Source organism: Triturus cristatus, chromosome 3_1 (assembly GCF_964204655.1).
Source record: "Triturus cristatus chromosome 3_1, aTriCri1.1, whole genome shotgun sequence".
Classification (NCBI taxonomy): domain Eukaryota; kingdom Metazoa; phylum Chordata; class Amphibia; order Caudata; family Salamandridae; genus Triturus; species Triturus cristatus.
Window position 1 is genome coordinate 299,029,238 of NC_140583.1, and position 13,031 is coordinate 299,042,268.

Sequence of the window (13,031 nt, forward strand, 5' to 3'; positions counted from 1 at the left end):
AGCGTCCCAGTGCATGTCCTCATGTCTGTGCACTCTAATGCTGCACACAGATGAACTTTGATTCTCAGTAAAGTAGGGCCCCACCCTATGCTCCTTTGTGGTCTTGCTTAGCCGATTTAGTATACCACCCAATTCATTCCTCAACTATCATTTTCTTTTTCTCCACCATTAAGTGTTGTACTCCAGAGTACTCCATTCTTCCGATTTGGCAGCCGGACCCTTATGCACACTTGCGGAGGATTTACTACAGCTCAACTCCAGTCCCTATACCAGTGCCTACAACACAACAGCACGTTCCTCTTCACGGTGTTCACAATGAACCGATGACAAACCTGACGCTGAGTGGCAATGTTGTTCTGTGGACAACACACAATACACATCTTGAGTGTATCTATCCATACTTACTGAGAGTGACACTTCATGCAAATCTTACGAAAGACATAACCCCAGTTTGCATTATGTATATGTCGTGTATCTCATACGCTCTGTACCACGAGCCTTGAAGTACCCAAGATGTGTAAACTCTGCTCATAAATGACCTCCTTTCATGCTGACAGCACTTATGTATCCAAACAATCTAAGGTGTCATTTCAATGAGACATTCTGGGTTTTGGGTCAGTGTCATCACAAGTCTCTCTGCCCAGACTGATGGTCGGCGCCCAAAACATTCAATACCATTGAAAAGGGTTCAGTTCAAACACATCCACTTGCTGTTGGGGTAACTTGCGCCATGCGCATCTAGAATACAACCAAACTTCAAAATAACAGTAGTAACCATAGATATAACTGGGTACCTCCCTGCTGCCCCAGGGTTTGTAGAAAAGGACCCGAAAACCCTGGTACATGTGGTCAGGAATGGTATCTTCCTACTTTGTTTTTACTTTGAAGTGAAAGAAAGAAAAGTAATAATAAACTAATATATTAAAAATATGGTCCAGTTTAGGTAAAACAAGAAAATCAGCTATGAAGCCAGTAAGGCGCTGAGGAACAGTGAAATAAATAGAACATTTCAGAAGGACCTACCTGGACGCCATAAAGAAACTCTTCAGATTCATTTTCTCCTTCGGAATCATCGTCAGTCCAGCACTGACCTTTGATGTCCTGCGAAAGAGGAGACAGAATGAAATGCTGCATTACACCGGCGGAGGGGCTCATCCTTTGTATGGAGAAGGGCAAATCATAAGAGTTGGAGCCTCATTTAGAGTTTGCGGACAGGTTACTCTGCACTAATGCACTTGCAATAATGCAGGCATGAGATCCGTCGTGTTTCTGACAGAGCAACCCATTTGCTAAGCTACAAACCAGGCCCTATATCTTTTATCTAGCTAACTCTATTACAGCTGTGTTATGTCTTAATGTTATAGGTACTAGCTGTAAATATCAGGAAACTAAATTTACCATAGGTTACATATAGTCAATTGACCTAGGAAGAGTGAAAGGAGGGTTTGGCCTTTTCAAGAATTAAACTGTAACTCTAAGACACACCAAATATCAACAGTAAATGCTTAACTCACTGTGATGTCTTGCAACCTCAATGAGTCTAGCACGTTTTGAGAGACAGAAGAAGAAAGAATGGAATCTGAGAGGCAAGAAGAGAGACAATGTGAAAGAGAAGGACAAGAGACTGAGTGTGAGACTGGAGGTGAGAAGACAAAGTGTTAGAGGCAAGCACAGAGAGCAGATAAGTAAAGAGAGAGAATTGAGAGTATCAAAGAAAGAGAGATGGTAGAGTGTAAGATGGAGGCACAGAAGACCTAGTGTGACAAGACAGGAGCCAGGACTGAATATGAGAAGGGTGAGCAATGGGTGTAAAATGGAAGGACAGTGGGATTACGAGATGCAGGAAGATGAATGAGAGCTGGAAGGAGATGGCTGAAATTTAGATGAAAGGAGAGAGGGCATAATATGAGATGGAATGATGTCAAATGAAAGAAGAGTGTGAGTAGAGAGGGCCTAGTATGAGAAGGAAGGCATAGGGTAAGAATTAGGTAAAAACAGAGAGGATTAGGGGCCTCATTTCAAGTTCCTATTAACTCCCTGGTGAAACATCAGAGAGTAAATTAACAATTCGGGTCATTATTTCCCGGTGATTTAAAGGGATTACAAGTTAAACATCCTGAAAAGAGGAATAACGTTTGTGTGCAGATTTGTATGATTCTGGGCAGGGTAACAATTCCATTGGCATGCTGCTTTAAACAGGTGGTGAGGGGCTGTGGGCTCTTCACAGCAGATTGCTGTGTGGAGGCAGTGGGCTGGAAAGGATTGTAGTACCAAGGCAGGCTCTGGAGCTGAATGCTCTCCCAGCTTCATGGTGAGGCTGAGTTGGAGGGTGGCCTGAGCCTCTGCTCCCTGCTGGCCCTAAAGCCCCAGTGGTTTCGACAGGTGCATAAAAAGGTAATTCAGGGTACGGGGACACCGGGCCCCTGGGAACTGGCTGGAACAGTTTGGTGCCCCCAACAAACCCATCCCATTCCCCAATACTTAATGATGGCCTATGTGTGCGTTACAAGGACAGAAGACCACGGGTGGGTATTTATGAGATGGCTGACTTTAAGGAGTTAAGGGGCGAGGGGCTAGCCTGACTATGCTATGCGGAGAGTGACGACTCAGCAGAAAGAGTACTGAGTGAAAGGGAATGGGATGAATGGAATGTAGGAGGGCTGACAAAGAGAAGAAGAGTGCAAGAGAGAGACAATGAGATAAAAGAGTGCAATACTGAGGGCAAGACTGAGTTGAGTTGACTAATTCCTCACTGAGACCACCCTTCCTCCCCCCCCCCCTAAAACCTTCCTCCTGTAAAGAGGAGGCAAAATGTGTCAACAGGTGTTTTTTTGCTCAAATGATGACAAACTGCCTTGTAAAGAACCCAGTAACTCCAGGTCTGAGCTGTTATTCACCATTTTAGAGGAGAAAAGTTCAGTGGTCGGATTTTGGTGCGCAGATACTAACCAGTAATTTTAATTCCGGCCCTGGTATCTCTGCACCAAAGTACAACAAACTCGTAAGGAGGACCTTAGTGGGAAAAGTAAACAGGGTGAAGTATAAGAGCCTGGCTAACTGGGAAATAGAGGCAAGTGTAAGGTGGCAGGATGAAGTGCTGAGTGTGAAATGGAGGGCAGCTGGTCTGAGTATCACCGGAAATGAACTACCTAGAATCCAATTTTAGAGAGGGATTAACGGACATGGATGAAGCAAGGACCGCGTGTCCAGAATCTATCGGCTTATTACTTTACATATATTGAAAAATTATTATGTTACCCAGGTATATGTAAGGGACCATTAGCCCTCAGAAATATTGGGAATACACGATGAGTTTAAGTACAAGTGAGAGGGTGCTTTTTTAAATGAATTACACAAAAGCCAGTAGGAGTTAAGGCACAGGTCTGCATTTGGAAAGAGAGTAGGGATCGAGTGTAGGTTTATTTAAATAATGGTATGACTGCTAACAATTTAAAACAAAAATGGTAGGTTTTGATCAGGAGATATTGGTTAAAATAAGGGTGAAGCAGGAACAGACTATAGGAAGGGCAGAGGTTTGATGGTATGGAGCCTGGAAGGGTCAACAGGAGCAGAAGCAATGCGGAGGGCTTGAGAATGGGAATGAACACCAGGAAGCTGAAGGTGAGAAGATGGTGGGGCTGGAGAATGGGAATGAACACCAGGAAGCTGTAGGTGAGAAAATGGTGGGGCTGGAGAATGGGAATGAACACCAGGAAGCTGAAGGTGAGAAGATGGTGGGGCTGGAGAATGGGAATGAACACCAGGCAGCTGTAGGTGAGAAGATGGTGGGGCTGGAGAATGGGAATGAACACCAGGAAGCTGAAGGTGAGAAGATGGTGGGGCTGGAGAATGGGAATGAACACCAGGAAGCTGAAGGTGAGAAGATGGTGGGGCTTGAGAATGGGAATGAACACCAGGAAGCTGAAGGTGAGAAGATGGTGGGGCTGGAGAATGGGAATGAACACCAGGCAGCTGTAGGTGAGAAGATGGTGGGGCTGGAGAATGGGAATGAACACCAGGAAGCTGAAGGTGAGAAGATGGTGGGGCTGGAGAATGGGAATGAACACCAGGAAGCTGAAGGTGAGAAGATGGTGGGGCTGGCAGCCTGCAGTGGACAGGGGAGTAGTGTCAGGGGAATACTACGAGGTTTCCTTCGGAGAGTGATTTTAGAGAAGAATCAGGAATCACAGTCAACGGCAGTGAGGCGAGTCTGGGTCAGGGTGGTGTGTTTGGGGGATGAAAGTAGAAAGATGATGTTTACGGAACAGCTGGCGAGGGTGGGAGCGGAGAGACGTGATGCTTTCTTCGAAGTGCACTGATGTAGCAGTGTCAATGACACACTTAAGGGCACTGGAAGCGTTTTACAGATATGAAAGTGGCTGAGGGTTCAGGATATTCGCCAGCTGCAAAGAGAAGTGTGAACTTGTGTCTTTAAGCAAGACATGGGGAAGGTCGTCCATGGCTGGAGAGGCAGTGCACTGCTAGAGGGAGAGGTGTGAGGGGGCCGTGAGACACGTGCAGAGCGAGTGTTCTGATAAATGTTATTATATCAGGAGGGGTTTTGTAGGGGCAGTGCAGGGATGGACTCTGGTGTTTTCATTTAGGCACCAGAGGGTTAGAGAGCTGTGGGAGGGGCATTAATGGGGATGTGGATTAGTGTGTGCTCAAGATATTATATTCATGAAGGAATTCCCTAATAGTTCCTACACCTCTGGTTCAGCTGCTCAGCTTGCTGTGCTTTTACGGTGAGGAGTCCAGGCGTGCTGACGTGTTCCACAGTCTTCATACACCTCGAGCTCGAGGGAACAGTTTGGCCTTCCACAGACTTCTGTGCCTTTGTCTCTTAAATTGACCCACATTGGGCTCTGGGAGAAGGTAGCGTTACCTGAACCAATAACTATACAGGTAGTGAAACCTTCCAAAGTCAAAGGGTCACCTCCATCACATCTCACACGGCCTACATGCATGTTCATGATATCTGCACAGACACTTTGGCTTCACCCAATAGCTTATAAATATATCAGACATATGCACATTAGGTAAGGTCGATGGAGAAGGAGTGAAAAGTCAGTAAAATATGGAAGGTTGCAGGACTGAGCGTAAGATGGTAGCAGCAAATACTGAGTGTAATACGGAAGGGGGGATTAGTAATTATAAAAGAAGAAATAAAAGTGAGTGTGCGAACAAGACAGAGCGGATTACAAGACACCAGGACTGAGATTAATGGGGGGGGCGCATAAGGGCGAAGACAGTGGAGTGAACAAGTGAAGGGGAAGAGAAGCCAGAGACTATTATGGGGTGAGGACTAGGTGTGTGTATGAAGGAGTGAGGTGAGAATGGGAGGAAGTGAGAGGAGTGAGAATGAGGATTGATTGCTTGAGAGGGAAGGAAAGAAGGCCATTTGTGAAAGGGGCGAAGAGAGGGTCGTGTGTCTGATGGAAGACACAAGAACTGGTTTGGTTCATCTGAAGAAGAGAGACGTGGGCGTGAAAAGGAAGTTGTGAGTATAGTTTGTAAGAGGGAATGAGTGATGGCTGAGTGAGAGGGACTGGGAAAGAAGGCAGGACTGAGTGGGAGAGACAATTGCTGATAGGCAGATGGTATCACAAAGATGAGTGAGAGACAGGACAGAGTTGGAAGTACAGAGTACGAGAATGAGGGAGGTCTGGATGAGAAGAGATAAGAGTGGCTGGCTTTGAGGTGGGGGGCGGGAGTGAGGTGAGAATGCATGTCAGGGAGGGGGAATTGTGTCAGTGCAAGAGAGAATGACACAGGACGTGTGGGAAAGAAGAACTTACAGACAATAGTGACCGGGAAACAGTGAGACTCGGGTGGAGTCAGATAAAGGGAGAGTGAACGAAGTCTGAGAGCAATTGCACAGTGGATGGGAGAGGGTTCGCAGTGAGTGAGTACTGACGAGAAAGAAGTAAGACAGAATGAGTGAAAGTAAGATGAAAGGAGAGTGAAATAAGAGTGACAGAGAATCCACAGGCGGATTGTGCGATGGGGAGAGAGGGCGAAATGAGGACTGGTAGCAGGAGAGAGGAAGAGAGAGCAGCTTGTGACAGCAGAGTAAAGACAGCACTGATGTGAGAGAGGCGGAGAAATCGAGAATGAGGTGGAAGAGGGGACATGTTGTGAGAGCGTAAGCGAAAGTTTGGTTCCGCCGGAAGCTGTGGGTGGTGTGGCTTCTGCGCAGACTCACCATTGGCGCTGGAGAGTTAGAGGTGCTCCTTGGACAAGGCTAGGCCGCGGGCCTCCATGCTACCAGCAAGGCTAACAAGGCTGAGGCAGGCATCAGACAGCTCCAGGCCCTGGCGTGCAAGGTCCGACTAGGCTCTGGCGATGTCCACCGTCTCCGTGGCAACCACGCACTATCCTGTGGAGAAGAAGCGATTCTGGTTACATCACCCTTTCCAGGAGCAGCTCTTGAACTAATACTTGGAAATCACACGCCCGCCTTTCATGAAGAAAGAAAACAAATCATTGAAGCTTCGGATAGGATGACAGCGACCGGGGACCAGAGACAGTATCTTGGAAGGAGGGGACCAATCACACACAGAATATACACGCTGGAGGGGAGGCAGAGAGAGAGAAGATGGGGGAAGCAGGGACACGGACGAGAAGACAGAAAAGGGAAGACATGAGTGAAGCAAAGAATAGCAGAGAGAGCTAAATGAGCCGGGCTAATCTCTGTTAAATGAGATTTTCCGTCAATCACACACCCGACTGGTGGTCCCTTCAGAGACATCAGCATGTCAGGAACCTGTCGATTACCCAATAGCCCAGTCTGTCTTCAACACCAAGAAGGAAACCACGTGGGAAGTGGAAGGTTAGGTAACAGAAACAGAGGGGAAACAAATAACAAGATGTAGTTAGCGGGCTGGGTCTTCATATAAAATACATATACATACAAGCAGGATTGTGGGGGTCTAAGGCAGAAAGGGAATGCGTGAGGTCCCTCTAATTTGCATACAAAGTGACAAATTCAGGGTTGTTTGCAACTCAAAAGATGACTCTACCCCTGAAGCTGCTTAGTGCAGAGCCCTCCTGGGCTGCAGCCCCTCCCTCCCAGCCACCTACAAGCACCTCTTTTACAGCTCATAAAGGACTAAAGGGGTGAGAGTTTCTTTTCATCAATGGGTGTCTGCATGGGCAGCCAGGCAGGGGGCCTGATGCAAGGACAAACTTGCAGGATGTGTCTCCTTGCAACTAGGACTGTAGGAAATAGGAGCCCCCTGTCCCCCCTGCTTGTATTTCCCACGCTACATCATGGCTCCAAAGCCCAGGGGAGGGGCCCCTCCCGTGGGCCCAATTACAACGCATCACCTTTCTCTTAATTGGATCTGCGGGGGCACTAGGGGATCAGTGTGCCGTTGCCTGCCTGTGTCGCGGTCCCATGTTGGTGGGCTGAGTGTGGGGCCCAGGGCAGCTGTACACAGCCCATGCCTCGACCGGCCCTTAATGCAAGAGTCTGGAGCCATGCCAGTAGAAGGTAAGTCATTTATTCCATATTAGGTCGTTAGGTTACAGAACAGTAGATAGGTTCTGTCAGGGCTCCACCCTCCATCCAACTGTCCCTATCTCCTGGCTTCTAATCCAGACCACACACACCATCCTTCATTAAACATCCACTCTCAGCACTCCGGACACCATCTCAGACATACAGGCAATGGGGACACAAAGGATCCTACGCACCTCTTTTTATTACAAACAACAAACAATCATTTTCTGGCATGTAAAGTAATGGGACAGCTATTGTCAATCTCCAACATGTCCAGCTTACACATTCTCCCAACAACAACCTGTTAAACTCTACCATACCCACGAAGATACACAAAGATAAAAGGGAGAATCTGCAACAGGTAGAGACATGAGACTCCACACACCTCCTGTCAAACAAAGAAACACGACAGCAACTATGGTCCCAAGACAATGCAAGTCTTGCAACCACCTCGGACATAAGGCTCTACTGTCAGCACACTAACAATGACACCATACAAGATTTATAGATGTAGGACATGCAGTCATGGGCGCTCAGTCATGTGACAGCTGGAGCACAGAACCCACCAGCTTCCTTCGACAAAGGGTTTCCCTGTCATATATGTATACATTCAAGGCACAAACAAACAAAAACAGAACGTTTGACTATATATCACCTTAAATCAAACTTCATTGAGCAGATTCCATCACAAAATCTGTCCTCACAACAAAACTCATACACAGTCATCAGACATCCACATCATATTACTAAACTAGACAGCACAACAACCGCTCACACCATCGTCCACAAGCAGCACACACCTGCCCACAAGGACACTGTCGAACACACAAAAGGGCAGCCACATATCCAGTCACACTACCTGGCCAAACCAACATGGCCAACTTCCAGGCTGATAAAAGCACTTTATCTGCACCCAATACCATGCCCTATGGGAAACTGCACCACAAGAAGTGCAGATGTCTTCCAAACATAATAATGACTGTCTGCTGTAGACACACACTGACGAATTATTGGCACAACGCAAGAATCAAACACCATAGCAGTCCAGCAATACTCCTATTGACATCAAACCACATCAACAGGCAAAGAAGTTCCCACCCACAATACACTAGTGCTACATAAAGCATTCTCATTGAAATACAACACTGACTAACTCCATTATCCACTAACTGAATAAAACAGACCACAAAACAAGCATAATCATATCCTGCCTGTACGAGGCACCTGTCAATTCTTCTGAACTGTACAGAATGATTCCTCAGGTGAAGCTTGTGGCTACCGCCTACAAAACTCAGGAAAAACTTGTGGCTATCACCCACAAGTCTATGGGGCACTATACTTCCCAACAATTTTTCTTCACACTGAACTTCTTTTGCTATCTCCTGGAACATGGTATTCTAGTCTCCCACATTGCACTTGTGCAGTACTCCCCCATGGAAGTTCTCAAAACAGAGTACTAATTAACAGACATAAACGTACTACACTCATATCTCGTGACAGGGTACTTCTCTTCTCCACATCCATGACACTTTGACATGCACAACCAGCTCATATGTACACAACATGCAGATGGGTACTACACTCTTACCCCCAAACAGCAAATTAAACACTATATGGAATCAAAAGTAAATGTTAACACTCTACTCCCAAAACAACCATCAGGTGGATAATTTAAATTTCGCAGCCTGTCTTGCAGTACTTATTCAGGACACCGCAACGATTAACATAAACCGTGATTCACAAACAACAGAAATCAACGTAAATAGAGATTTATCAATATGACACATGCATTACCAATAGGATGCACTTGACGCATGTCAATATGCAAGAATCACCAACCAAACTGTTCCCCAACCGAATTAACCTCACAGTGCGTAACAAGGCAGATTTCTTAACAGAAGCACATAGAAAAATACAAACTTCAAGAATGCCAAATACACCTGCTGAATAATTAGCTAAATGTCATATTTTAAGATCATAATTGGAGAGATGCGAGGCAGGTGATGTTTCTATTCCCCATGACTTAAGGAAACATCAGGGACACAGTATATCCTTGAACAACACAGTCTCATTTCTTTCTCCAGTGCCATTGGAGATGATCCTACTTCTCTTCCTAAATTAATCAGGAATCCTTGGATAATATTTCTTCAGTGTCTTAAAACCTGCCCTAATCAAATATCAGCTTACTACCTCAGTGCTTAATTAAAAAAATTATGAGTGCCGGTGCCCAAAGCTCTTCTCAGAATCCCGATGCTGGCGCAATAAAAAGTTGGCCCGTGGAATACCAAGGCTGCGTAGTCTTAAAGCACCTGATGCCTCTTTATTCCACTACCAGACACTCCCTGCCCATTTTTCTCACTCTTTTAGGTCCCTGCGTTCCTCTCTCAGTAATGTTTTTTCTGTATTTCTCTTCCTTAGTCTTTAGGATTTGTGTTTTTCTCTTGCTCTAAGTTGTTGCCTGATGTGGAAAGATAAGTACTGGGCCCCAAAAATGTGTGCTGGTGGCCCCTGGCCAGGTCTGGATTCAAGACACTGGTGAGTCTCTCTCAGAAGCAAGTTGTGCTGCTGTGGCCCCATACATCACACATTCCTGCACTGACAGACTCGGACCGGAGAGGAAAGTCCCCATTTACCTACAGCTGCGCATTGTCACAAGGACTTTGTCCATCACCTTGACCACAGCTCTAGCAAGAGCCTTGTGAGCTCCACTTGTCACTGGGCACCATAAAATATGCAGATTACACACAGGACCCTCCAAAGGTATGAATTAGCCTGCACCACAGTCAACGTAATTGAGAAATCATACCAGTGCTGCTCCTTATGTCACAGTCAACATTGAATATATTGGTGAATTAAGCTCCATGGGTCATTTTAGAGTTATGCTTACTGTAAAGTAGATTTCGTACATCTTCCCACTGTCTCCACAGTACTGTCTCAACAGCGCTGTCCTAATTGCACTGTCTTCATAGCACTGTCCTTAAGTTTAGGATTATACACTTGGACATATGACCTCAATTTATATCTACACTCAGCTGGCTCTTTCTCCTTGCCAGCCCTGGCTCACCATCCATAGAGAACTCCTCCTCCTTAGCTGCTTCAGCGGAGATGACATGCAGGTGGATTTGAGGGTGGGAAGCCCTAGATTAGTCCTCCATGGTCACAGGGTCAACTTCCTTCCCACAACAGGCCTTCTTCCCTGCCAAAATGGTTCCCAACTTCAACCAGTCTTGCTGCTTTTTCACACAGATCCTTAACAGGGACCTCATACAAGAGCCTAGAGCCATTAAAGTAGGCGGTACGTTCTTTATTCCATGTTAGGCCCTTAGGCTACAGAAACAGCAGGTAGATCCCTTCAGGTCTCCATCTTCCCTCCATCTGTCCCACTCTCCTAGCTTCCACTGCAGACCACACACCAACACTTTATTATATCATTTACTCATAGCATTCCAGGCATCTGCTCAGGCAACGGCGATACAGAGGATACTACAAAAGAAAATAACATGCATAACGACAGATGAGGGGAGGCAGAGAAAATGTGACAACGGTTAAAGGCAGAGAACTAGTGTCCAGTTTAGTTCCTTTTTGTTAGAGAACTGTTTTCATTGTCACTATCAAAACATGCATGAAAACATTGAACAAAGAAGCATGTCTGGGAATGGCTATCACTCTAGCGAACACCCATTGGGGAGGAGGCCATTTAGAGCCCTGGAGCACTGGGCACTGGGCTCTCTATATGTTTGTGTGAATCGAGGGGGAGAGGGAGGTGTGCTCTAGAGTTGCTGCTCTTTAGGCCTGAGTCAGAGGTGATGCCATGCTTTATGGTTCTTGGACCTCTCTGTGATTGAGGTGGCATGAATGTTTCTTCATTCCCCATCAACTGGAAAACTTGGAAGGCTTCCAGTTTCCCCCAATATGCAGGTTGCCATGCAGAACCAACCGGCACCAGTGCAAGTTAATCAGAAACTAGAAGAGCTTCCCAAGTTCCTTCTACTCACCAACCCATTACCGAGAGAACCATTACCCATCTCATTCATCATAGGTAAGATCTTTTGTCTTGATAGGTCTCACCGTGCTCCTGAGACTGCTGAAATGCTGTTTTCATCCAGGGCACATTATCTGGATGGTCACTGTGGAGAAGTGTAGATCACTGGTTAGAGGAGGCATACCCTGAAGCAGAGGTCAGACCCGGGACCAGGGTTCGATTCCCGACGCGGCAGGGTCTGGAGCCCAATTGTCCACAGACTTGATAATTCTTGCTTCGGTGCCTACTCTAAGCACGAGTTCACACTATGCAGCTCTGGGCAACAAGCTTGCTTAATCTCCACAACGGCCCCCCGCAGCGGGATGCCTGGCTTTCACCTTGGGGATGCCCAGTACAGGTTATCTCACAGGGAAAAACCAGGACGGGTTCCCAGTGCAAGCGCCGAGATGCCCAAGGGTAATTTGAGCGCTATATAAGACCGCACATACATACATACATACACTGTCTTTTCAAACTAGTGTGCTGGATTTATTTCACATTTGGCCTTACTCATGCGTCAGTTTTTCTCCAGCAGTCTTGCTTCATCCGTTTGTGGTTACTAGCCTACCCTTCAATTCTGTCTCCTTCACTAAAAGCCCCACTTGTGCACCAAGAGGCATAAATGATATGAGAATGAGTGCCTCCCAGAGTAAGACTGACCATACCAGATTGGGCAATGACTGAATACTTAGGGCCTGATTTAAAGTTTGGCGGACGGAGTAATGTCCGTCAAGATGGCAGAGGACATTACCTCCACCATCCTGAGGCTAATTTGTCTGCCAAATTTAGACAAGATCGCCAGCTCATCTCTGTACATTGAAAGGAACCACCATCACAGCGGTTCCTTTCAGTGTACTAAAAGTTTGGAGTTCAGCCACCGTTGGGTTCGAGGGACGTAAACAAAACTATTAACAGATTTATTTGTTTTTCAAGAACAAACTCCCCAAAATGTAGTGAAGAAAACAGTGCATGTACATAGTACATGAATTCTGTTGTTTATCTATTTGGGGTCCTTGAGATGCACATACCGTTTTAATGCCCCCTTAGAAGGTCTGAGGTTCAAAGTGATGCATCGTTATCCAACATGACTGCAACACTAGGATGAGGACCGATGTGCAACCTCCTTTTGTGGCATCTACAGTCACTGCATTCCACTCCCATCTAAATTACCCCATACTTCACCAAAATGGCCACGCTGAGTAAACAGGAGGTCCTCATTCACATCTCTTTAAAGCATGGGCTACTGTGAGCCATGATGGCTGTCCCCTCTCTAAACAATGGTATTAAATAGCATATTATACTTTGCGTATCTGCATCTATGGTTTAGGCTACAACTTTTATCATTTGTATTCGTTTTAAGAAGAGGGTTCACATTTCTGCAGTAACATAAATTCACCCTGAAGAGATATCCTGCCTATTAGCAGAGTAATTTCCCTTTGTAAAGTAATTGTTACATCCAATCAGTGTAGGGGTAAAGAGTGGTTTTCTCATGTCACTTTTGCTGTA

General features: G+C 46.1%; 1 protein-coding gene across 4 annotated transcripts in view; it reads right to left on the reverse strand.

Annotated features, from left to right (window-relative positions):
• PARP6 (poly(ADP-ribose) polymerase family member 6) overlaps positions 1 to 13,031 on the reverse strand; it is a 289,649-nt gene that overhangs the window by 223,260 nt on the left and 53,358 nt on the right. For all 4 annotated transcript variants that reach the window (XM_085643949.1, XM_085643947.1, XM_085643948.1 and 1 more), the window contains exons 2-3: positions 6,206 to 6,379; positions 1,024 to 1,101 (exon numbers count right to left, since the gene is read on the reverse strand). In XM_085643949.1, the coding sequence (XP_085500075.1) occupies positions 1,024 to 1,101; positions 6,206 to 6,208 (81 nt within the window). In that variant the 5' untranslated portion in view covers positions 6,209 to 6,379. The remainder of the gene's footprint in view (positions 1 to 1,023; positions 1,102 to 6,205; positions 6,380 to 13,031) is intronic.